At 54.1% G+C, this 26,383-nt stretch overlaps 1 protein-coding gene across 3 annotated transcripts; it reads right to left on the reverse strand.

Moving 5' to 3' along the window:
* Positions 1-26,067, reverse strand: SLC43A1 (solute carrier family 43 member 1). 3 transcript variants are annotated; one of them, XM_082845498.1, is made up of 15 exons: positions 25,667-26,067; positions 24,219-24,385; positions 15,222-15,399; positions 15,042-15,097; positions 14,836-14,912; positions 12,424-12,516; positions 10,680-10,813; positions 9,338-9,516; positions 7,684-7,830; positions 7,554-7,589; positions 7,199-7,316; positions 4,546-4,687; positions 4,114-4,187; positions 2,157-2,280; positions 3-1,083 (listed from the first exon to the last, which is right to left on the reverse strand). In XM_082845498.1, exons 2-15 carry the CDS (start codon positions 24,370-24,372, stop codon positions 937-939), a joined length of 1,659 nt encoding a protein of 552 aa, XP_082701624.1. In that variant the 5' UTR covers positions 24,373-24,385; positions 25,667-26,067; the 3' UTR covers positions 3-936. The 3 variants fall into 3 exon arrangements, with proteins under 3 accessions (XP_082701623.1, XP_082701622.1, XP_082701624.1); XM_082845496.1 differs by lacking the exon at positions 25,667-26,067 and having other exon boundaries at positions 2-1,083; positions 24,219-24,594; XM_082845497.1 differs by lacking the exons at positions 4,114-4,187; positions 25,667-26,067 and having other exon boundaries at positions 1-1,083; positions 24,219-24,594.
* Positions 26,068-26,383: the final 316 nt, after the last annotated feature.

A 26,383-nucleotide genomic window follows, 5' to 3' on the forward strand; every position in this document is an offset into this window, starting at 1 on the left:
AAGTTTTATGATAAAACACTACAAAGAATGTTACTTGTGACAGACCTCCCTCCAGGGATCCCTGGATAGGAAAGTTTGAGAGGCATTCCTTAGCATTCTCTCCAAAGCATCCTGCCCTTATCCCCTGTAGGGAGAAAGGCCAACCTCCCGGATGTACCCCAAACCCTGAGAAGTGGCGGGCAGGAGCAGAGGGCAGGATCTGGACTCCCTCCAGACACTAAGGGCAGGGTATGGTTGAGAACAGGGAGGTGAGCCAGACAGCCACAGGTGGACAGACCGGCACTTCCGGTGTCCTACTTAACGCCCAGCTGAGCCTGGCTGAGGACGAGGGATGGGGTGTGGGAAGACACCCCCTTCCCCCAAGACACAGGCAGGTACACACCAGCCAGCCTCTCACTTCCCTTTTTATTTCCTCTAAGATCTGCAAGCAGCAGCAGCAGGGAGGGAACCCCCCCTCCAGCCTCGGGAAGGGGCTTACCGCCCACGCGGCAGCATTCAGGACACAGCCAGCACCTCAGGCCCCTCTCCTCTGAGGGCAGGGATTTTCATACCCACATGCACACACACATGCCTGCACACTCTGGACACTGCACGGCTGAGATCTTAGGGGTCACCTGTTCACTGATCCCACAAGCCCCCAGGAGGCAGCAGCAGGCAGACCCCTAGGCCCAGAGAAAGGGCAGGGCTGCACCCTGGTCTCCTCCAATCCCAGGAGCAAGAAGGTCTGATCCTAGCACGGGGGACATCTTCAGTCAACGGAGCACTGCTCTGGGGATTTTTTTTTCCTTTTTATCAAGTCCCTACAAAAATAGAACTTCTCCTGGTATTTATAGGTCCCCGGCGCCTGGCTCTGTGCGGAGGTTACAAGTAGAAAAGCCACGAGGCATTCCCTTTGGCTCAGGCCTTGACTGCCTGTCACCCAGGCCCCTCAGAGGCCTAGGCAGTCACCTCGGGGCTGCCAAGCACCTTCAGGGGGCCCTCCCAGTGGGTGATGTACTCCCTCTGGAGCCGGGTGCGATAGTAGAAGAGGTAGCAAGGTAGCAGGAATCCCAGCAGTGAGAACAGCAGGAGGCCCAGATTCACCTTTAGGGCAAAGAGAGAGAGAGAAAAGCGGGTCAAGTGGGTACCTGTTCACCCTCATGACCCTCAGGGATCCTCCTTAGCCTCCCACAGGGAGGAGAAGGCAGCCATTTTTAGTCCAGGTTCTGGGCCAGAATGACAGACAGAGCCAGTACTCGCTGTGTGCACTCACTCTCCACCAGCGTCTCACTGAATGTTCGGCGGCCTTATAAAGGGTCAGAGCCTGGTTTGAACCCCAGCTAATGCTGGTGCCCAAATGATCTGGTGCCGTCTGGGCAGCCTGGGCTGGGAACCTCGACCTTTGAGGGCGTTGGCAATGGGATCCCATTGGGAGTGGTGCTCCCAGGCGGTTAACAGCACTGGGGTGCATCCTGGGATAGAAGGCCTGGGTCCGAGCCCACCTCCTGTGGGCCCGGATGCAGCGCACATCCCACCCTGCATTACTCACGGTGTGGCAAGTCACCCTAATTCGACGCACCTCCTTCTCTGGGCCATTGTGGCAACGTGCAGTACAAAACACATGGTGCGCTTGGCACCGGGTGAGCACTTGGGAGGTGGCAGCTGTCATTTCGTCATCATTGTGGCGGGATCATTGTGGGGAGTGGGTGGGCCCTCGAGGCAGATATCAGCTTTAGGGAGGTGAGGTCAGTTGGATGTAAAGAAAAGCCTTTCCAACAAGACCCACAGCTGCCTCCTTGTACGGGACCGGCACCCCATCGCCGCGGGCGTTTGACTAAGAGGGTCTGGAGGAACCCCTTTCTAGGGGCTCTGGAGAGAAGATCCCTGCATCGGGTGGAACTGGACTGGATCAGGACTGGGTCACTGTACAAATCACCTGGGAGCTGCCTGGGCCCAGGTCGAGAGATGCTGATTCAGTAGGCTGGGGAATCTGTGGGCGGGTGTGATGGACAGCCAGCTTGGGGGCCCCCTGATTAGAGACCTCCAAGGTGCCTCCTGGCTGAGATAAGAGCGAGGGATCCCATTACATACAAGAGCCCCCATCCTCAACTCCTTGGGTGTACCCAGGAAGGGGGATCCTGTTGCCCCCATGCCACCCCCCCACCCCGACTTCTCACCCAGAAGGGCTCTCCTTTCAAGGGTCCCACCATGGCCATGAAAAGCGGCTGCTGGAGCAGGGCAAACACAGCACTGATGAGGGACTGCAGGCCCGTCAGTGTCCCGAAGTGGTTGGACGGGTACCTGTCAATGAGAGGAGGGAGGGCGCATCGTGAGGGGCGTGGCCCTCTCCAGCCCCACCCTTTGTCCCGTCCCTCCCTAGATATCATTCTTTGTTAGCCAGGCAGGGCAGAGCTTAAGAGTTCAGGTTCTCTGCACGTGCCCTGGCCTCGAGGGTGTAGGCTGTGACTTCACGGCTACTGAGCTGGGTTCTGACACCTACTGTCTGTGTGATAACAGCAAGTTACTCAACCTCTCTGAGCCTCACTTTCTTCCCTAAAAACAGGGATAGCACTAACCTCACTGGGCTGTTTGTTTATTCTTTGAACACATATTTATTGAGCTCCTGTGACGCCAGGCACTGTTCTAGGTGGATGGAGATACGGCAATGAACCTAACAGATATGCAGGTGGCATTCTGGCGACGGGTGGGGGTTGGGGGGCGGCACGCAGGTGGTCGTCACACAGCAAGCAAGAGAAATGCACCGTTGGGACTTCCCTGGCGGTCCAGTGGTTAGGGCTCTGTGCTTCAACTGCAGGGGGCACGGGTTCGATCCCTGATCTGAACTAAGATCCCACATGCCGGGTGTGGCCAAAAAAACAAAACAAAACAAAACAAAAACGCACAGTGTGTTAGAAAGTGGTAAGTGCTATGGAGAGAAGTTCAGCAGAGAGAGGGGGGTGAGGGTATCTAGGGGGTTGCGACTGTAGACAGGATGGCCCGCAGAGGCCACTGAGACAAGGACAGCTGGAGAAAGGCCTGGAGAAGGTGAGACGGCTGGGAGCCTTGTGGATATCTGGAGGAAGCACGTGCCAGGAAGACGGGACAGCAAGTCCAAGGGCCCTGACGAGGGAACACACATAGGGTTTCTGTGGCATGAGGCAGCCATGTGGGAAAAGCAGGTGAGCGAGGTGGGGAGGTGAAGGAAGAGGTCCCTGGCCGGGGGCGGGGGGGGGGCGGACCCTGTAGGGCCTTTTAAGCCATAATGAAGCCTTTGGCTTCTTCTCTACGTGAGATAAGACGGGCAGTTGTGGAGTGACGTGAAGAGACTTATGTCCTAACAGGTGTCTCCAGCTCCTGTGTTAAAAATACGGAGGGAAAGCAAGGGCGGACGCAGGGACGGTCAGGAGACAGCGGCAGCAGCAATAATCCAAGCCAGGGGGTGGCACCGCTGGAGATGCTCGGAAGGGCTGGGTTTGGAGGCTGTGGAATGTGGAGCGGGCAGGCTCGCTGGTGGACTGGATGTGGGCTGTGAGGAATGAGGGCGTGGAAGCAAGGACGACTCCAAGGTCCGGCTGGGGCTGCCCTCTGAGGTCTGAATGAGGGCGTGGGGTCAGCATCTCACGCCACGCCCATGATGGAGTCATAAGCGCTCCAGGACAGTTACAGTTTTGTCACCGCTCTTTTACTCCATCACACACTGGGGAGACCCTCAGCCGTGGAAACCAGGAGGAAAAGGGGACAGGGAACAGGGCCAGGGGGGTGGGGCAGGGAAGGGGGTTGTTTGACATGAAGCAGGGAAGTCAGGAGGCAAGCGAGACTGCTGTCTGGAGGTTCCGACAGGGCTGGCACGGGGAGAGAGGCCACTCCAGGGGCCGCTCCCGAGAGCAGACAGAGGACCGAAGTGCCATGCAGCCAAGGACCTCAGTTGCCCCTAAGGGAAGATGTTCTGACAGTGGGGTTATCCCACAGTGGGGCGGGCTGCCTTTGAGGAAGGGAGCTCCCTGCCACTAGGAAGCTGGGGCGAGGGCAGCGAGCCAGGCAGCCTCCAGAGCCTCACCAGCCCCGACACAGCAGCAGCCCGGGGAGGCTGCGGAAGGGCGCGCTCAGGGGAGCCCGGGAGCCCAGCTGACTCACACTGCCGCGTAGAGGCCTCCACAGGCCGAGTGGTAGAAGCCTCGGACCATGGTGTGCAGGACAAAGGTCAAAAACTGAAACCAAAAAGAGAGCGGGGAGAGCTGAGAGCTGCGTGGACACAGGAGGGAGGCGGTGACAGTGAGGAGCCTGCACGCGCCTGCCCCTCCCAACCCGACCTCCTACAAACACTTCCTGGACGGCCCAGAAAACAGACCAAGAGGACGGGAGCCCCGCTTCCTGGAAAGCACCTGCAAAGCACCTGCCGGGTGAAGCATGCCTGGGGCGGCACTCTGCAGGGCGGGGAGAGTGGGGAGGGTGGAAGGGACGGGAGCCCTGCTTCCTGGAAAGCACCTGCAAAGCACCTGCCGGGTGAAGCATGCCTGGGGCAGCACTCTGCAGGGCGGGGAGAGCGGGGAGGGTGGAAGTCGGTACCTGGAGGTGTAAGCTGTCGATGAGGCACGTGATGCCGAAACCCACGAGCAGAAGGTTGGTCAGAGTGAAGGCGTTGATGGCATTGGTGAGCTTTTGGATCTTGCGGTAGCGTGGTCTGACGGACTTGGTGGCCACGCCGTCCCTGAGGAGAACAACGCCGTCCCTGAGGAGAACAGGCCGTCACCGGCCGCTGCCCCGACCTCCTTGGCAGCCCTCCCCACCCCCTGGGTTCTCAGCCTGGTCCCTCCCCTTTCAGGGTAGCAGAAAAGGGAGAGAGTCATTCCTCCAGCCCTGTGTTTCTCAAAGCCTGGCTCCCCCAGCATCATCTGGAGGTTTTCTTTAAAATGCAGATTCCAGGGCCTTGCCCCAAACATCAGAATCTCGGGTGGTGGGCCCTGGAATCTGCATTTGGAAAACGATCTCCTATTTCATAAGTACATTGAAGTCTGAGAATCGAGGATGGGAAGGAAGGTGGAGAATGGGGAGCTCTCACACCATTTCTCATCAGAAGCCCCCCAACAAAAGTGTCCCTGCCCACCAGCCTAGACAAAAGTAGATGACACTCTAGGGACAGCCGCTTGGCCCCTGACTGCCCAGCAAGCCCCTCCCTGTAGCATAATCAAGGGCTCTGAGTCTGGCCCAAAGGAGAGGCCAGCAGGCTGAGACAGATGAAGACAGGCCACCCCACTGGTCCGAGAGAAGGGCCCTGCTGATGGACCATGGCTGTCAGAACAGAGCGTAGAGGAGGAAGGCTGGGTACCAGGGCCAGGGTACCACTGGTGGGGAGGGAAGCCGCATCCTTAGTGACTTCTCTCCTAGTCTCCCTCTCCCATCCTCTCAGGACAAACAGGACCGTTTGGATCAACACAAAAAGAACACAAGCAGTCAGAAGCCCTTCGTGCGAGACCCAGTGGTGTGGGACTTCCCTGGTGGCGCAGTGGTTAAGAATCTGCCCGCCAATGCAGGGGACACGGGTTCGAGCCCTGGTCCGGGAGGATCCCACATGCTGTGGAGCAACTAAGCCCATGCACCATAACTACTGAGCCTGCGCTCTAGAGCCCACGAGCCACAACTATTGAGCCCACATGCTGCAACTGCTGAAGCCCGCGCGCCTAGAGCCCGTGCTCCGCAACAAGAGAAGCCACCGCAATGAGAAGCCCGTGCACCATGACGAAGAGTAGCCCCCGCTCTCCGCAACTAGAGAAAGCCCGCGCGCAGCAACGAAGACCCAACGCAGCCAAAGATAAATAAATAAATAAAATGTGGTGGGGAGAAAAAGACCCACTGGTGGTCTCCAGCCCACCAGTGGCCCCGATGATCCCCGCATCCTGCATTCACACCCTGGTACAGTCCCCTTCCACAAGGTTCCAGAGTTACTCTGTGTGCCTATAGAAGACAACGTCACTCGTGTATGTCACTTCTGAGATGACGTCATGAAAGACCTTGTTGCTTCTGTCCTGATGTCCCTCCCTCAGCTGTCTTGCTCTGGGGCCAGCCAGCTGCCGTGTCATGAGCAGACTACAGAGAGGCCCAGGTGGGGAGGAACCGAACCTCCTCCAATGGGCACACGAGTAAGCTTAGGAGTGACTGTCCAACCCGTCAATACTTTAGATGACTGCGGCCCTGGCCAACAGCTTGACCACAACTGTATGAGAGACCCTGCTATGGTCTGAATGTTTGTGTCCTCCACAAATTGTTATGTTGAAATCCTAATGCCCATGTGATGGTATTAAGAGGTAGGGCCAGGAATTCCCTGGCGGTCCAGTGGTTAAGACTCCAAGCTTCCACTGCAGGGGGCCCGGGTTCGATCCCTGGTCAGGGAACTAAGATCCCACAAGCCGCGCAGCAGGGCCAAAAGAAAACAACAACAACAAAAATAGAGGTAGAGGTAGGGCCTCGGGGATTTGACTTGTGCCCTTATAAAGAGGCCCCACAGAGCTCCCGAGGTCCTTCTATGTGAGGACACAACGAGAAGGCTTACACCCAGAAGAGGACCCTCTCCTGACCATGCTGGCACCCCGATCTCAGACTTCCAGCCTCCAGAACTGTGAGAAATAAATTTCCATTGATTATAAGCTACCCTGTCGGTGGTATTTTGTTACACCAGTCTGAACAGACTCAGACAGACTCTGAGACAAAACCACGCAGCTAAGTCATCCCCAGAGTCCTGACTCTCAGAAACTAATGACATAATAAATGTTTGTTGTTTAAAGATGCCAAGTTTGGGGGTGATTTGTTATACAGCAATAGATGTCTAATACACCAACTCTATCTCTTTCTAACCGTAAGAAGGCTTTAGAGCGTACTCTTTATAACAAAGTTTCTGGAACCTACTACTAAATGCTGTGTGATCTTGGGTAAGTTAGTCAACCTCTCTGTATCTCAGCTCCTCACCTGTGAAACGAGGATAATAATGTAGGTACCTACCTCCGGGAGCTGGTGCAGGACTCAACAGGACAATGCCAGTGCCTAGTGCACAGTCAGCATTTGGCGTCAGCTATACTTATTATCAAGCCAGCCAAGTCCCCTCTCAGTGTCAGTTTCCTCATCTGTAAAATGGGGATGTACCCCTTCTCTCCCAGGGCTCTTGGGAGAATGAAATAAGATGCTGGACGTGAAAGCACAAAGCTGTCACCACCCCTGGGCAGGTCACCTAGCAGTGGGGGTGTCCACGCAGTCCTTGATCCGCCAGTCCATGATGTAGCCAATGAGAGGGCAGGTGAGAAGGCACGACAGCTGCATGGCCCCAAAGATGGACGAGTAGAACTCAACTGGGCAGGGCAGGAAGAGAAGTGGGGTCAGGAGCTGACATGACAGATGCCAGCAGCCTAGTGGGCACTGTCACCCACGCCCAGCAGAGGAGAGAAAATGACAAAATCACCTTCTTTTCACCCCCAAATTCTTAGATCCCCCAAACGCCCAGGGTGACAAGGGTGGGTCCAGGCTCCCCCGACAGCAGGCAGTGGCGGGGTGGGTGTGGGCAAGGACCCGAGCTTTTGTCCCCCTACCTGTCTCCGTCACCCTTTGTTTCAGGTCGTCCGTCTCTGTTGGGGGTGGAGGGGGGAAAGCCAGGTGAGAGGAGCTCAGCCAGGGTGACCCCCTGCCCTCCAGCCCCCGGGGGGCTCGGCTGCACCTCACCATGCTCCTGGCCGCCAGTCACGATGTACTCCAGCATCTTGTTCATCGCGGCCATGTAGAAGATGATTCGCAGCTGGGTCATGCCCATGGTGAGGAGGCTCCACAGGAAGATGGGGGAGCAGAGGCTCTTGCGCAAGGGCACAGACTCTGGGGAGACAGCAGGAGGTGCCCCTGAGCCCCAGACCTTCCACTGGCCTCTGCGTGTCCCAGCGGGTGCGGTTCTAGCAGAGGCTCTGACGCGATGACTTCGGCGAGGGATCAGTTTCTTCAAAAACGAGGGTTCAGCTTTACTGGCCTCCGAGTTCTTGCCCAGCTCTATCACTATCTCACTAGAGCATTTTCTTTTCTTTTTTGGCCACGCTGCATGGCTTGTGGGACCTTAGTTCCCCAGCCAGGAATCGAACCCGGGCCCTCAGCAGTGAAAGTGTGGAGTCCTAACCATGGGACCACCAGGGAATTCCCTCACTAGAACATTTTCAGGGGACCTCCAGGTGTGTACCGTAGGCTCGGCGTGGTAATAATAACTCGACCTACTACTTATTAAGCACTTGCTGTGTGTTGCACACTTGACAGGTATTATCCCATGTAATCAAATTGTACAACAACCCTATCTTCAGCACATTCTACAGACGGGGAGACTGCAGCTCAGAACGCTCAATGACTTGCCCGAGCTCATGGGGCTGGAAGGTGGGATGCAGGTGGGATGGACTCAGCTCACGCCTGTTAACAACTCTGCCATGGGAGGATCGGCAGTGGGGATCAGACTCATAACTTCACAGCATTTTCAGTTTGCAAAGAGCTTCCACGTCCCTGTCTTCATTCAATCCTCACAACTAACTTCCCTGTGAGGTGGGTGTTCTTACTGCTAGTTTAAGAGACAGGGAAGGGGGCTTCCCTGGTGGCGCAGTGGTTGAGGGTCCGCCTGCCGATGCAGGGCACACGGGTTCGTGCCCCGGTCCGGGAAGATCCCACATGCCGCGGAGCGGCTGGGCCCGTGAGCCATGGCCGCTGAGCCTGTGCTTCCGGAGCCTGTGCTCCGCAACGGGAGAGGCCACAACAGTGAGAGGCCCGCGTACCGCAAAAAAAAAAAAAAGAGACAGGGAAAGTGAGAGCAGGGTTAAGTGATCTACCCAAGCCACATGGCCTGCAATTGGGAAGCAGGACTCAAACCCCCATCTCCTGACGCCCAGGCCCATCGTCCTTCCACTAGTCACAGAGCTGTCACCTTGCAAAGTGGCCCAGGCTGAAGGCAGGTGCAGCTCCTCCTCTAGCCAGCAGGAGGCGCCAAGCAACCAGGTGTCAGAGGACCCAGACTGGAGACTGGCTCACCTGCAGTATCTGATGCAAGAGACTTGAAGGTTGCAGGGAGCCCTGAGGAAACCAGCCCTCCCACAGGCCTGGACACCCTGCCTCATTCTGGAAGCTGCCCCTCCCTCATCCCAGAAATCCCGCAGAGTACCCCTCAATCTGAGCTTCCCAGAGTTCCCTGGGACTTTGATTTGCCCCCATTCTAGAAACAGGGAGCAGGCCCACCTCTATGAGGGGGTGTGGTGAGAACTGAAGAGGAGAGGATGAGCACCTGGGCATGAGCTCGCTACGCACGAGGACCCACCCTCTCCGTCCCCCACGGCCGGCACCTTGACCAGACACTCACTCTCAGCAGACTTTTCTGAGATGTCACGAACGTCCTGGGACGAGATGAAGATGTCTGCCCCCTCCTCCAGGCTGGGGGCCTTCTGGCTCAGCCGCTGGCCCACGGTGGTCACATAGGTGTAGAAGCGGTCACCTGTCACCTTGTGATCCAGGGCCAGCCCTCTGAGCTTGATCTTCTCCCTGCCAGTAGCCAGGCCACAGCACGTGGGAAGCAGCCACACAGAGCCCCTCTTCAACAGCCTGCCTCTAGGGGGTGCCAAGTCCCCCTTTAACCAGCACTGACGGGCCCACTGACAAGCTCCCAAGGGCAGGGCTTGTGTCTGTGTGTCTCAGAGCCCGGCCCAGGGCCCAGCTCAGCACACGCTGAGTGAAGGATGGATGCGCCGTTTTCCACTCGGGCTGTAGCGCCACGGAGGCAGCATTGAGAACCCAAACTCCGGGGTGGGGAGGCAGAGGGAGGGATAAACTAGGAGGTCAGGATTAACATATACACACTACTATATACGAAATAGATAACCAACAAGGACCCACTGTGTAATACGGGGAGCTCTACTCAATATTTATAATAACCTATAAGGGAAAAGAATCTGAAAAAGTGTACCTATATATATATATATGAATCACTTTGCTGTACACCTGAAACTAACACAACATTATAAATCAACTATGCTTCAATAAATTAAAAAAAAAAAGAACTCAGACTCTGGAGTTCTGATTCCAGCCTTAGATTCCCCCCTCCCCCCTTCAGTGGTACGACCTTAGGAAGGTCACTTTGTTCCCTGTGCCTTTGCTATGAATGGAGTTAATAACACAACCCACGTCACAGAGCTGACTGAGAATGAGCGCTGGGCACAGTGCCTGGCCCACAGGAGATGCTTCATCAGTATCAGCTATTTGACTGGCACCCTAGGTGCCTGGTTGTGGGGCATCACTCCAGCCCCCTGGGGAACTGACTGGGGGGGTAGGTAAAGTTGGCATTCAGGTTGCCCCACAAAGGGTGGGATTTCGTTCCTCTGTTCCCCCCCTTTCTGGGTCCCCGTAGCACATGGCACTATTGCAACGGTCCCTCCTACTCTGATCCCATCCTCCAAACCTGGACAGAAGAAGACAGTCCCCACATGTTGGCCGCCTGCTTTATGCCTGATCTACTCAGAACACCTGCAGGTGGGTGGGATCAGGCCCACGGTTCAGATGAGAAAGCGGAACTTGGAAAGCTCAGATGATCGGCAAATCTTGGTTGCTCTGAGTCCACAGCTGCTTCTGTCCATCACACCACCACACCCCAGCCTCCAGATCTGCAGCGGGGCAGTCACGCTCCCACCCCACACACCCCGGTCACTCACTTGTAGTTGACTTCCTCCGGCGAGGGAAAGGCTTCACTCGGCCAGTTGAAGGCACAGTTCAGAAAGATGAGGCAGGCCAGGCTTGACCAGGTAAACATGATGGTCATGAAGGACACGCCGGCATCATAGATCAGCTGTCGGGGGAGGGGACGGGCCATGGAGGAGGGTGCCCAGCCCCAGGCCCGCGTCCTCCAGCTGGAGGTAGAATCCAGGCCCCAGAGACCTTAGAGAAGGTCTCTTCTACCCCATTCCTTGTACCCAATTTGCAGACAAAGAAACCAAGACCAGAAGTTAAGAGTTGGATCTAGAAGCCCCACCATCCTCTTCCTTTCTCACCCCAGCCCCCCTCAAGAGGTGTGAAATAGTTCGCACACGGTGCCGAAGGGGACGGCCACAAGCTCAAAATGTCTTTGAAATCTCAATTATTATCTTAAAAAGACACACCAGTGTTGCCTTTGACTCCATACACGTTTGTTTTCACATGAAAGTCATTTCATTTTATGTACGAGAGAGGACGATGAAAGCGCCTAACCGTGTTTTTCCTGCCCCTTCTGGGCACCCTCCCTGGGGGAAAGACAAACCCAGTCTGAGAAGCCTTATCTCACCTTGCACAGGTGTGACAACTGAAAGGGGAGGGGCGTGTGCAAGCACTCTGCCCACAGCCTCCCAACCCCGGGACAAGCAGGTTCTCTATCGATTGGGATTCTGTGCCAACGTTGCAACTGCTCTAGAGAGGAAGCCAGGTATGTAGAAATGTCCTGCCTGCCACCCTCTGCCTGGGATGGCTGCTGTCTCCCCTCCACCCAGGCTCCAAGCTCCAGTGCTGCCTGGGAAAACTGCTCCTCCTGGGCCGCAGGCTTTGGGGCTCTTTCTTCCCCGGGAGCAGGACAGAACTTCAAAGGGCCACACCCGCCAAGATCTGGTTCCTCAAATCCCACTGCCTTAGTCAAGGGAACGGGGACCCCCAGCTCCAGGCCTGCTCCTACCTGAACAATTGTTGGTCACCCCCATCAGTGTGCTCTCCACCTCCTCTGGCGACGGATGCTGAGCGAGTGCCTTCTAAACCAATAAATTAACTGCCCAAGGCAGAATCTGAGGGGCATGGTGCGGCCCAGCTGGAAGGGTACTTTGATATCAGAGGGAGGAAAGAGGCCCCAAACTTGCCCAGAGCTAGAACTCAGGCCTTCCGGCTCTAGGTGCACCAGGCTGACCTGTCTAGGAGCTGGCCAGGCCTGAACTAGCTTGGTGACCTTGGACCCAAGTCATCCAGCTTCTTCAGGGCTGGGGAAGGAGATATGGCCTGAAAGGTGGGCTGAGGCCAAAGAGGCGAGGGCCTTGAAGGCATGTGAAGGGGTTGGACCTGATTCTGTAGGCGAAGCAGAGTGGGTGGATGAGCTAGTCCTCCAACTAAGGTCATTCTGGAAGTCACGTGAATGGCAGCTTAGAGAGGGAAAAGCTTGGAGGCAGGGAGATCAGCTGAGAAAGCACTGGCCCAGGAGCGAGGATGAAGGCCTGGACAGAGCAGCAGAGAAGTCAGACCCACTGGTCCACAGCAGCACCTGGGCTCTTCCCATGATGCTGCAGTGCTTTGCCCTGCCGTGGTGGGAACTGACCTCCGCCCGGCAGGAAGTAGGTCACCAGATATCCTATGCGCCCAGCCCCACCCAGGTCTTGCGTCAAGGCAGAAGGAAGGCCAAGCGACCTCACTGCCCACCAGCTGCCCACTCCCCAGGCAGCTCCGTACCTTGATTCCCGGGTACGTGATGGCAGAAGAGGCATAGGAGCCGATCATGAGGGCCATGAAAGTGGAGCGCAGGTTCCCAAACATGTTGGGCAACTGAGAGAGGAGAGCAGTGTCAGTGAGCAGGGAGACCCTGACACCTGCCCAGGGCTCCCCTTTCTCTGCCCGAGCAAGCTTGGAAGCTTCTAGCCCAGTAGTCCTCAACGTGAGCTCCAGGAACACCAGCCCCAGAGTCGCAACAGAAAAGTTCTAAGGCAAAATCAGGGTCGGAAACTGGGCTGTGCTCCCCTCCCACACAAAGAAGTGCTCACAAAGAGAAGTTCTGTTTAACCCCATGGTTTCCCAAGTTACTTTTTTTTTTTTGCGGTATGAGGGCCTCTCACTGCTGCGGCCTCTCCCGTTGCGGAGCACAGGCTCTGGACGCGCAGACTCAGCGGCCATGGCTCACGGGCCCAGCCGCTCCGCGGCATGTGGGATCTTCCCGGACCGGGGCACGAACCCGTGTCCCCTGCATCGGCAGGCGGACTCTCAACCACTGCGCCACCAGGGAAGCCCCCAAGTTACTTATTTATGAAACCCCTTAATCATGACTCGCCTCTTAATAACCCATGGGTTAGGTGTTTAAGAAACACTAACCTACAGCAACTCCTTTGACAGATGAGAACGCTGAGGCCTGGAGCGGGAAAGGAACGTACTCAAGCTCACAGAGCACATTACTGACTTTCTCCCCTGTCCTGGCCATCGGAGTTCTATCCCAGAACCCAAGGCTGTGACCATGGCTGGCTCTGTAACAGGATGGTGCCCCTTAACCTTCTCGGTGGCCCCAGAGGCCCCCAGTCCATGGTTTCTACTGAGCCAGGACAAGTAACAGGATGACCAGGGAGGTGAGGGTGGGAGTAGGGGGGAAACAGGGCCAGGCCAGGTGTCCAGAAGAGGAGGCTCTGACCCACAGGGCAGACCCAGAATTCCTACCAGTAGAGAACTGACCATGTGTTCTACTCACTGGCCTGAGCCGGGCCCTCAGGGGAGGGGAAAGCAAAGTCACCCAGCCCTTTGTGTGCTCCCACCTCTCCCTCCTCCCCCCAGTCCACAGATCCCACGGCTGGAAGCATCTTAGATGCCATGCAAAGCTAAAACCCTCTCCACAGAGGGAAGAACGGGGCTCCAGAAGGGGATCTCAAATAGCTCTGGAGGGGAAGGCGAATAAACACAGAGAACTGACCCATCAACCTCGAAGCGGCTATGAAAAACAGCTGCGGCCGCCCTGACCCCCTGGCACCCTGTCTGTGCGAGGCGGGCTGCAAGGACGCCATGGAGAAGCGCTAGGGCCGGGGGAGCGGCGGGGGCCTTGGCGCCCCTCACTACCCCCCGCCAGGGTCCGAGAGCGCTGTCTCCGCCCAGCACTGCCCAGGCCGGCCTGGCTGGACCGGCAGGGCGCTGGCCGTCGCGGCTCGATCTGTCCTGGCCCGCGAGCACCTAGGCCCGGGGGCGGCACAGGAGCCGGGGGCGGGACCGGAGCCGGGTCCTGTCATTGGTTGGAGATTACGGTGGCGGAGCAGGGGGCGGGCTGCGGGCGGAGAGCCCCCTAGGCCCCAGGGCAGGGTTCAAGGTTAGGCCCCGGAGGGCAGGGGAGAGAAAGGCTTTAGGGCCTTGAGCCAGGGTGCGCAGCGTGGAGAAGGGGCTGCGGAGGGAGGCGGGGATGAAGCGATCCACTTCCTTAGAAAGTTGTGAAATGTCCTGGGCTGGAATTAAAGGCAGTTGCTGGGCGAGGTGAAATTCAGCCAAAAAACACCCAGTTTGGCGGTCAGGCGGCCCTCCTCTGAGATAAACAGCCCGAGGCTGGCCGGCCAGGAACCCCTCCTCCCACCACACACGCTGAAGCCTTTAACCCTTCTGCACACTCACTCGCATATACACTTAGAGTAACACATGTAAGAGGTCAAGCCCAGTGAAAAAGCCCTTTCTGTAGGTCAAGCACAGTCAAGTGTCGGCAGTATCATATGGCTCAACCTAACACACTCACAAATACAGCTACCTACCCATGGACAGCACCACATATACACGTGGCAAACACACGCCCACTGTCTCAAGCTGCCCACCGCCCTTACTTTCGCATTACCCAGTTTTATTCTTTCCAGCACTGACGACTAGGGATATCATTTATTAGTTTACTTGTTTTTAGGGTTGTCTGTTCCCCCAATTTCTGAATATAAGTTCCAGAAAGGTGAAGAAGTTGTCAGTTCTTTCTGTGCTGTGGCCCCAGGACAGAGTTCAACAGATGTATGGGCTTGGGACACACACACACACACACACAGACACACGTGCATTTGATCTGCGTCCACAGGCCCTTCTCCCACCCTCACCCTCACTCACTCCTGGGTGACCTGCCGCCGAGTCGGGACCTGTCATACTCACTGTGAGTGAAGAGAATGTTAGGCAGATGCCACCAAAACCATTCAGGGACAGGGCCAGGAATATCAACGGAGACAGAACTGGGAAGCGGAGAGGGATGAATGAGGCACTGGGGAGCTGTGGGAGGCTAAAGGCAGGAGCTGGGGTAACACCCACCTTCATCCCACCCATTCTTTTCCTGTGGGGACACGAGAGGCCAGACATCTCACCTTTGGTGTCCCAAGAGGCCAGGGCCATGAGGGTGCAGGATGCAGCGAAGCAGGCGCTGTGGAGATGCAGGGGAAGGGGGAGGGGCTGAACACTCTGTGCCTCCCCTCCCCCTGCCGCACCAGTCCTGTCCTGCAGCTTCCCAAAGCCCCTTCCAGTTCCCCACAGCCCAGCCACCTCACCTGCCAATCAGCCGCATGGGTCGGGGCCCAAAGCGGTCCATGAGGATCCCCAGCGGCAGGGTGGTGGCACTGAGCACGAAGGAGCCGATGGTGAAGCCCAGGTTGAGCATCTCTTCCTGCTGGTTACAGCTCAGCCACTGGTGCTGCTCATCCTGGCTGGTGTTGGTGGCGTTCACAGCTGAGGAGCGGAAGGGAAAGGCAGCACGTGACGGCGGGAGAGCTGGGCACAGGACAGAGGCCTGGGATCGGGGGTCCTGCACTCAAGTCGCATGCCTCTGCTTGGCTGCTAACTAGGTGACTGGAATTATGCCTCCTCTGGTGGGGAAGGGGCTCCATAAGCGGCAGCCATCAGTATCTGACCCAGGGGGAGTCATATCCCCAACCTGAGGCCTCAACTAGCTCACATGGAATCACGGACATCGAAGTATTTACCAAACTGAAATATTCACTCAGTGTCCAAGCTTAAGGGGTTGAGGATCTCCAATAGGATCCACCCAATAGGATCCGATAGGAAGCACCCTCGAATCCAGGACAACATCAGTGGGTGATGCTCAAATGATGTAACAAGAATTCCCTTAAAACTTAGAGGACGCTTCCCCATACATGACGTTCTGATAAAATAAGAGCTACTGTTTGTTGAGCATTTAACTGTGTTCTAGGCATGTTCTCAGCGGTCACTGTACTAACTCACGACAGCCCCAGGAGTCAGCTAATAAAGTGTCCCCACTCTCCAGGTAATGAAACTGAGGCGCAGAATTAGGACCACGGCACTGCCCTCCGGTGCTCCTCTGCAAGTCCCCCTCCGAGAGGACACGTCCTCCAGGTAAAAGGCCAACTTGGAGTTGCGTCAAGTTAATGAAAAAGGCTGGTGGCATGGGAAGGAGGCGGGTTTCATCTCACCCAATGCTCAGTGAGTCACGAGGTGGCGGCTCCCCTGCCTCCTACTTGTTACTTAGGCATCACTGCCAAGGGCAAAGGCAGGGTGCACCTGGAAGGTGGACAGACCAGGGTCTGAATTCCCACCGCCATCCCTACTAGCTGTGCAACCTTGGACAAGTAACTTCCTCTCTTTGAGGTTCAGGCCCCTTGCCTGTAAAAAGGGGCAGAGAATGCCTAACCCAGCCTCCTTAGGAGATTCAGTTGGAGAAGGGTCCTGGCCCAGAGAGGGTGTCCTGAAACAGCTGATGAAGGGGTAGATGATGGCCCCCTGGGGGAGCCACGGTGTGGTGAGCCTCTTCTCTAGGTGCCGGGGAACTCACGGTGAGTAAGACAGGAAGCTCTCAGCTCTCCTGGGGCTTGTATTAGATAATAAACAAGGAAACAAATGGACACGGATATAAAGAGTCACAGGTGCTATGAAGAGAACAAAACAGGAAGATGTGATAGTGCTGAATGCTGGGAAGGGGAAGTATCTGCCCTCCGTGGTGACAGCGACCCCTGACTTCAGGTATCCAAAGGGCATGCAGACGGCAGAAAGCTGACATAAGGAAGAAGAGAATGAATTCTTTTCAAAGCATGAGTGCTGGCCAACCAGAGGAGAAAGCCCCTTGGGCAATGGGGTGCTCAGGTACCTGAAAGAAGGGGTTAGGGGTTTAAAGCACACAGCCTCTGGAGTTCAGGCTAGCCCCCCCCAATTTAGTGATCTTCATCGTCACTGTTCATTTCTCCACCAGGTTTGTCTGCACCTGTTCATTCAATCTACATACACTTAAGCGACATCTACTGTACGACAGGCACTGTGTCGGGACACTGGGTAAAGCAGGAAGAAGCACAATGCTAATTTAGACCAGAGGCTACAAACAGGTGACCAGCAATGAACCCCACCCATATTTTGCTTGGCTTGCAAATTTTAATTGGGTGCCAGTTTAAAATCAGGAGTTATCACCCAAAAATCCAGAAGTCTGGCTTCTCTTTAGTAAGTCAGAAGATCTGGCCATCGCTGGAGCCGAGGAGAGACCACTCCTTTCCACCAGGGCTTGCCCTCTCTAAGTCACCCACGTCCTCACCTCTTCATGAGCTCTCAGACATCTGCCATCTTCTATCTGCCCTGATTGGCCCTATTATTATTAGGTTTTCTATTGAAGTATATTTGACACGCAATATATTAGTTTCATGTGTACAACATAGTAATTTGATGTTTGTATACATTACAAAATGATCACGACAGTAAGTCTAGTTACCCACCAGATGTACTATTACTGACTGTATTCTCATATTGGACATTACCACCCAATTGTTATTAACTGCCCGGCCCCTGTTGGCATCTGAGTTTGCAGCCCCTGAATTAGACACGGTCCCTGCTCCTCAGTCTTTCACAATCAAATAACACTTTCCCTCACTAGCCCTCAACTAATTAATACCTACTTTGTGCCACGCTTTTCCATATAGTATATCATTTAATCTTCACAACCCTACGAAGTGAGTGTAATGATCCCCATTTTATAGATGATGAAGCTCCAGGAAGCAAGGTACGTCAGTTACACAACTTCTTACAGGCAGGCCTAGATTCACACTCAAGACCCTCTCCAAAGCCAACACTTCCCCGTTCCCCCAATGGGCCCCTCTATCCTGAACAGGGCAGCTCTGTAAGTTTTCAAAGCCTGCGCTAGTGCTGGCGAGGAAATGTGTTCTTCTATTGGTGGAGAACTCCAGCCTAGTGTATGGCGAATAACCCAAGGTCAATTAATGCATTCACTTCTCTGGTTTAAATTGATCAGCCTCTTGTGAGTTTGACTAATAAGAGCTAGTTCCTAAGGCCTGATGACTCTGAGTGGTTGGATAAAGCCAGACTTCTTTTTTTTTTGCAATGTACTTTTTTTTTTTTTTTGCGGTACACGGGCCTCTCACTGTTGTGGCCTCTCCCGTTGCGGAGCACAGGCTCCAGATGCGCAGGCTCAGCGGCCATGGCTCACGGGCCCAGCCGCTCCGCGGCATGTGGGATCTTCCCGGACCGGGGCACGAACCCGTGTCCCCTGCATCGGCAGGCGGACTCTCAACCACTGCGCCACCAGGGAAGCCCTGTACTTTTTATTTTTTATTAATTTTTATTGGAGTATAGTTGGTTTACAATGTTGTGTTAGTTTTTGCTGTACAGCAAAGTGAATCAGTTATACATATACATATATCCACTGTTTTTTAGATTCTTTTCCCATATAGGTCATTACAGAGTATTGAGTAGAGTTCCCTGTGTTATACAGTAGGTCCTTATTAGTTACCTATTTTATTTTTTAATATTAATCATGTTTTTAATATTATGTTGAAATAATAATGTTTTGATATGTTGGATTAAATATGTTTTGAAAAATTATTACAACTGTTTTTAATTACTTTTATTGTATTTACTTTTTCATATTTCTTCCCTTGTTTATTTTTTTAGAGTCTATTTCCTTTTCTCCCCCTAAATTGAAAGAAACAGTTAATATCAATAGCTCTTGCTACTTCTGTTTTCTTTTGCATTTAAAAAAAATTTTTTATTGGAGTATAGTTGATTTACAATGTCACATTAGTCCTTATTAGTTATCTATTTTATATATAGTAGTGTGTATATGTCAATCCAAATTTCCCGATTTATCCCTCCCCCTCCCTTTCCCCCTTGGTAACCATAAGTTTGTTTTCTACATCTGTGACTCTATTTCTGTTTTGTAAATAAGTTCATTTGTACCTTTTTATAGATGAAGCCAGACTTCTGAACCAAGAGGGAAGCCAAGCCAGCATGCAAAGACCTCTGTCCATGTCCATTACAACAGGAGAGGTCTCTGACATCTAACCTCTCCCATTTTATAGACAGGTGAAGCATGGGGTGCAACAGGGAAAACATACGCAGTAAGTTAGTGATAGAGGTGGGCTTAGAAGCGGGAGAAAATAGCGTTTCTCAAAGTGTGGTACGCACAGCATGTGCGCACTCAAGATGGGTTTAGAGGTACAGATGACCCTTGAACCTCAGGGGGTTAGGGGCCTCAACCCTTCCCCCGTGCTTTGGAAAATCCGCCTGTAATTTAGTCAGCCCTCCCTTTGTGGGGTCCCTCCGTATCTGCGTTTCTGCAGCTGCAGATTCAACCAGCCACGGACCGTGTAGTCCTGTACTATTTACTGTTGGAAAAAATCCTAAGCAGTTCAAACCCGTGTTCAAGGGTCAACTGTACAGGTAATGGTTTTTGATGTTTCATAGTTATTAGTTATTTGAATGTGTATCAGACACACATATACATATATGTATTAGAAATATATACGTATGATGTATGTGTGTATGTGTGTCTGAGTAACATCAAACTCAAGGTTCCAAGAGTATTACACATTTTTTTTTAAACAGGATCTTTAGTTTAATTTAATTTAATTAATTAGTTAATTATTTTTTGGCCACGCCGCACAGCTTTCAGGATCTTAGTTCCCCGACTAGGGAATGAACCCTCACCCCCTGCAGTGGAAGCGCAGAGTCCTAACCACTGGACCGCCAGGGAAGTCCCAAGAATATTACACTTTAAAATGAGGCTTTTTATTTTTTAAAAAGTGGATTGATTTAAAAGGAAGTATTAAGTAATAATAGTACCTATGGCACACAGAAATGGTAAAATCATGAAGGTGAACTGCAAATGACTAGGTCTAGGAAACACGGGAGAGAGGATCATGGTTAAGCATTCTTCGTGTCCAAATTCTGGCTCCACTAGCTGTGCTGCTGAAACTCAGAGGTTCTGCTTTCCCACCTGTGAAATGGGGATAGTGACTGCAGCCATGTAAAAGGTGGGCTCTAAGGACTGCTGCACACACACAGTACTCACAAAATGATCCCAGGTCTCTGAGCCCTTCCTCACCATCCCCCACCCTTGCCTCATCATTCATTCTCCTGCAGCTGACATGGCCACATTCACCACAACACCCGCAGAACTGGGCTCTGGCTACTTGTCTTCTCTGTGACGGGGCTCCCCCAGGGGAACTCTTAATCCTAAGGCCTCGGAGAAAGGTTCTGGGGCTGAATACTCACTCGGCTCCTTATTTATTAGCTGTGTGACCTTGGGGAAATTACTTAGCGTCTCTGAGCTTCAGCTTTCCCTTCTATAAAGAGTTGTTGTGAGGACTAAAGATCTAACTAGCAAATAGTCAATGCTTGATGAACTTTAGCTACTGTTTTATTATTTTGGCACTTATGCTGGATATGCAGTTGTGTGTGAGGAGCTGAATTGCCCCTGCCTACTTCTGAGTAAGAGTCCTCTTTAGCTGTGATGCCCCAACAGGTGGGTCAACCATCTACCCCAGGGTGTACCTCAAAAGAGGGAGAGCAGAAACCTGAGAAGACAGAGGGTGTGGCCAGGGAACCCCAAAGGCGACACTAATGAGCACCTCAGTAATGAACTTGGGACTTCCCTGGTGGTCCAGCAGTTAAGATGCCACGCTTCCATTGTAGGGGGCACAGGTTCAATCCCTGGTCATACAAAAATGAACTCCAAATGGATCAAAGGTTTAAATATAAGAGCTTAAACCTTAAAACTCTTAGGAGAAAACACAGGCGTAAATGTTTGTGACCTTAGATTAGGCAACGGTTTCTTAAACATGACACCAAAACACAAACGGCAAAAGAAAAGACAGCTTGGACTTCATCAGTATTAAAAACTTTTATGCTCCAGACCTAGAAAACAAACTTACGGTTACCAAAGGGTAAAGGAGGGGAGGGATAAATTAGGAGTTTAAGATTAGCAGATACAAACTACTATAGATAAAACAGATAAACAACAAGGACCTACTGTATAGCACAGGGTACTATATTCAATATCCTGCAATGAACCATAATGGAAAAGAATATGGAAAATAATATGTACATATATGTGTGTATACATATATATATACATATATATATATGAATCACTTTGCTGCACACCAGAAACCAACACAACATTGTAAATCAACTATACTTCAATTTTTAAAAAATAATCCAAAAAAAGAAAGAAACTTTTGTGCTCCAAAGGACACCATGAAGAATATGAAAAGACAACCCACGGTGGGAGAAAAATTTTGCAAAAACTATATCTGATAAGGGACTCGTATCTACAATACAAAGAACTCTTACAACTCAATAATAAAAATAACCCAATTTAAAAATGCGCGAAGGAGGCTTCCCTGGTGGCGCAGTGGTTGAGAGTCCGCCTGCCGATGCAGGGGACACGGGTTCGTGCACCGGTCTGGGAAGATCCCACATGCCGCGGAGCGGCTGGGCCCTTGAGCCATGGCCGCTGGGCCTGCGCGTTCGGAGCCTGTGCTCCGCAACGGGAGTGGCCACAACAGTGAGAGGCCCGCGTACCGCAAAAAAAAAAAAAAAAAAAAAAAGGGCAAAGGATCTGAATAGATATTTCTCCAAGGAAGAAATACCAATGGCCAATAAATACATGAAAAATCTGCTCACCATCATTAGCCACTAGGGAAATGCAAATCAAAGCCACAAAAATATAACACTTTATATCCACGAGAAGGGCCGTAATAAAAAAGATAAACAATAAAAAGTGTTGTCTAGACTGTGGAGAAACTGGAAACTTCCTACCTACACTGCTGGTGGGAATGTAAAATGGCCCAGCCACTTTGGAAAACAGTCTAGCAGCTCCTCAAAATGTTAAACATAGACTTACCCTCTGGCCCAGCAATTCCATATGGAAGGAAAGCATATGTCCACACAGAACTTGAACATGAGTGTTCACAGGAGCATTACTCATAATAGCCAAAAAGTGGAAACAACCCACATGTCTATCAACTGTTGAGTGGATAAATAAAATGTGGTAGCAAAGGACTTGGAAAGGAACCAAGGCTTGATACGTTTGCCAACATGAATGAACCTTTAAAACATCATGCTAAGTGACAAAAAGTCAGTTATAAAAGATCACCTATTATAAGATGCCATTTATATGAAATGTTCAGAATAGGCAAATCTATTTTTGTCATGGGCAAACCTGTAACAGAAAGTAGAGGATTGGTTGCCTAGTGCTTGAGGGTAAAAGAACAGGTTGGGGGAGAGGTACTGCTAGTGGGTCCAGGGTGGCTTTTTGGGGTAGAGAAAATGTCCTAAAATTGGTTGTGGTGATGGTGGTACAACTCTGAATAAACTAAAACCCATTAACTTGTATACTTTAAATGGGTGAATTGTAACATATGTGACTTATATCTTAATCTAGCTCTTATCCATATTTTTAAAAAGGTGGAAGGGTGGGCAGCAAAAGGGAAGGAGCTTTGGGGATGATGGAAATATTCTAAATATTGACTGTGGTGACGGTTCCTGAGGTGTGTAAATTTGTCAAACCTCATCAAAATGTGTGATGTAAATTAATCTTCAATAAAGTTGATTAAAAAAACAGGTGGGGCTGCCCTGGTGGCGCAGTGGTTGAGAGTCCGCCTGCCAATGCAGGGGACACGGGTTCATGCCCTGGTCTGGGGAGGATCCCACATGCCGCGGAGCGGCTGGGCCCGTGAGCCATGGCCGCTGAGCCTGCGCGTCCGGAGCCTGTGCTCCGCAACGGGAGAGGCCACAACAGTGAGAGGCCCGCGTACCGCAAAAAAAAACAACAGGTGGAGAAGGCAGGAAGAAGCCGCTGGATGGGCAGCAGCAGGCAGCACAGGGCAGGCCTCTCCAGCCTCCAGGGTAAACAACGCAGAGGGGACCTGGACTCCTGGCCTCTATTGGCAAAGGGATCCCACACCCCTCTGTTTGGTTCTCTCAGCCACCCTGGGGCACCCAGCATTTTGCCCCAAGCCAGCTCCTCCTGACCCAACCTGCCTCGCCTGGCCAGCTGCCAAGTCTAATCTCCACCTCCTCAGGCTCCGCAGCGCCCTGTCACTGGGGCCAGGAGATGCATGTGCATCCTTGCACCCTTGGGGCCACCTGCTGCTTCCTTACAGATAAGGTTGGCGGGGGGCTGGAGCAGAGTGGGTGCTGCCCAGAGATCAAGAGCACCCCAGCTCCACCCCCCAAGGCAACGGTTTTCTCCCACAGCCAAGGCAGACGCCTGCAGGGAGTGGAGTTGAGGAGTTGGGAGAAGCTCGGAGAAGCCAGCAGAAGCCAGGGATGACCCTAACATGGATCAAGCGCTGTTGACACTCAGCACAGATAACTTCCTCTTCTTCCCATTTTGCAGGCCGGGCGACTGAAGCTCAATGTTTTAGGGAACTCGCCAATGTCACCCAGCTGCTAAAAGTGCTGGAAGCTGGGATTCTAACCCAAGCTGGCCTTCCTCCAAAGCCTGTTCCACAGCAAGGAGGTTGGAGGAAGAGGATGGGGGGGGGGGCCAAACTCCACATCCCTCGAGCTCCTTAGGCTGAGCTTGTCCGCACAGCTCTCTCCTTCCCAGAAAAGAAAGATACCTATCAGATCACGAGAGCCTCAAGTCCCAGACACTAGAAGGGCGACTCCTTGCCTCCAGGCACCTGAAGACGGCAGGGATGTGGTTACTGCTCCCAAGGATTGTTAGAATTCTCACTCCTGCATCCACAGCCCCTGATTCAAAGCCAAGGTGACCAAAGTGGAAAACAGGGACCGTCCACAAGTGGGGGCCTGGAGGAAATGAGGCCATTAACTTTGTACAAATGGTTCCTTGAAGACCTGGGGGCTCAAGTGGCCTGGAAAAGGAGAAGCACACTGCCTCCCCCTCCCTTTACAATCAAATCCAGATTGCAGGCTCTCCTTTGCCTCACTCAGCCTTACAATAGAAAGAAATCCCTCACCCAGCTAGTAGCTGCTGCACTTCTGGGAGTCGCCACCTTGCTCGAGACCTGAGGCTGCAAAGGGATCAGTCCCAGGATCTGGACGCCCGCAGGACACCTGGCGTTCAGTGAAAACTGGATTCGAAGAATGAGGTAGAGTGGGTCATTCTCTAGAGGAAGTTTGAAGAGGTCAAGAAGTGGGGCCGCCCAGTCCCCTGCGGAGCGCTCGGTCTTGAGCAGCCCGGCTTTCTGTCTCCTTTGCCGGCGACCACCTTCCCCCTCTGCTGCCCCTCCCGAGCCCCACCGGCCCCTTCTCGGGCATACCTGAACACATGCTGGAATAGAAGCCCTCGTTCTTGAGCATGATCAGCAGGGAGCTCCAGCCCAGGAGAACCGCGGAAAAGAAGAGGTTCTCCAGCACGGCTGTGCACGCCATCCACCAGCGCCTCCGGTACGCCTCCTCCAGCGTGGGGGCCATACTGGTCGCGAGCCTGCCCAGGAGCAGAGCACTGAGCGAAGGGCCCAGAGGACCGAGAGAAGCATCCTGTATCATGATGGCTCCCGAGACCCCTCGAGCCAGCCCGCAAGGGGGCCTTCACGGAGGCCCCATAGAGCCCTGGGCTTCCCAGCGGGTGCCGCCGAGCTGGCTCTGGGCGCACTGGCAGCGCCAGGGGCGCACGAGGCTTTGGGCTCCCGCCGTGTCGCTATCAGAGACAAGGAAGGTCCTGTCTGTGCGCAACAGCTTCTTGGCGCGCTGCCGGGCTCTTCCACCCTGGCCAAGGCACGCAGAGCCCGGCTCCCGGGGACCAATCCCGCACTTCCCCAAGTCCCCAAAGGTCAGCAAGGGTCAGGGCGCGCTCTGAAGCAACCGCTGGCCAGTATCCGGCCTCCGGCTCCAGGAAGGACCCCCAGAAGCAAGCAGGGGGAGGAAGGGGAAGTCTGATGTTAGCTCAAGGACACCCTCCCCTCTTCCTGTTGCCCCTATAAGACCACTCCTCTTCTCTGGGGCCGGGCTTCAGCAAGCCCTCCCCCTTTCCGCACTAGGCGACCCAAGTCCCTACAGTCTCTCGCTCTAAGCCGACAGCTGCCACGTGGAAGGAGACCCAGGCAGGCCCTCCAGCGCCGCCGGCGCCACCCATTCACACGGGCACCCAGCTGCGAGCCGGGGAACATGCCCGCCCTCTCCCGCCCGGGGAGGGGGCTCGGGCACCCGCAGGAAGTCCGACGGCCGCTGACTTTATAAGAGCAGTGGCGGCGGAAGGGCTGGCGGGAGGGTGGGTTTACCGGAGAGAGAAGGAGCCCGAGCACCCACCCCCACCCCCTCCGCCTAGGCCACGGCCGGCGCCGCGGGAGAAGACTGGGCGAGGGCGGCGCGGGGGCGTAGAGAGGCCGGTGAGACCGAGAAAAGCAGGGAGGAGAGGGACAGGAAGGGCAAGAGAGAAAGGGCGCGAGGGAGCGGAGCAAAGCACGAATGCCTTCGCCGGAGGGCCTCAGTACTCTCATCTGTGAAATGGGGCTTTGCATTTAGGAGTTGCCGCAGGTCCGTTCGAACTCCGACAAGAGTGTTTCTCTAAACGGAGGCAGTGCAACAAGAGAGGGCACCGAGGGGCCAGACCAAAGGGGAAGGAGGGACGCGCTTGGAGAGGCGGGACCCACGGGCTCAGGTAACGGGTCTTTCCTGGGGAGCCTGGAAGTGTCGGTGGGAGCCAGCCGGGTGACTCTCAGAGAACGTTCAGCCCGGGACCCGGACCCCAGCCGCACCCGCTGCTCACCTCTGATCCGGGGCAAACGCGCCTCCTGTAGCCGCCGACCGGTCGGGGAGCGGCGCGTGCACAATTTCGGCGTCCGGCGTCCGGTGGGCCCAGCTCGGAACCGCAGCGGCGCTCGGGGTTTCTCTGCGCGCCGGGTCTGGGCGGCCTCGGAGATTCTGCCGGACAGCCTGGTGTTCTCACCGCCTCGGTCCCATCGGAAGAAGTCGGGGAACGGGAACCCGGCGGGCGCCACCAATCCGCGAAATGAGGCTAGGTCGAAGTGGATCGACGGAGTGAACAGTTGTACTTACAACCGGCCGGGGCTGCACCCCGAGGTAGGGGCGGGGGCTCCCTTCCCTAACCCTCCCCCTAGGTCGAGTTTCACGGGCACGTGACTCGTCCTTTGGTCCCCAGATACTCTCCCCGGCACACGCCCCTGCACCTAAAATGTCCACCCTTACTCCCTCCCCCTCCCCTCCCCCTCGGCCCCCCAGACAGAATCGGGGCAGCGCCCTCTGTATCCTTGGTCAAAACAAAGAACAACTCGGCTGGAGCCGACTGACCGCGATGCAGGGCAGCCTTGGGTGGGGTTTTGAACTGTGCACTTGGGAGTAGAGTTTTCCGAGAGGCAGAATGACCCGGGTTTCTTTGTGGAATTAGATCGAGGTCTGAGAGTGGACTTGAAAACTGGCCTGGGTTATCCTGAGCAAGTTGCTTAACCTCTCTGAGCCTCGGTTC

Source organism: Leucopleurus acutus (assembly GCF_964270905.1).
Source record: "Leucopleurus acutus genome assembly, chromosome: 8".
NCBI classification, from domain to species: domain Eukaryota; kingdom Metazoa; phylum Chordata; class Mammalia; order Artiodactyla; family Delphinidae; genus Leucopleurus; species Leucopleurus acutus.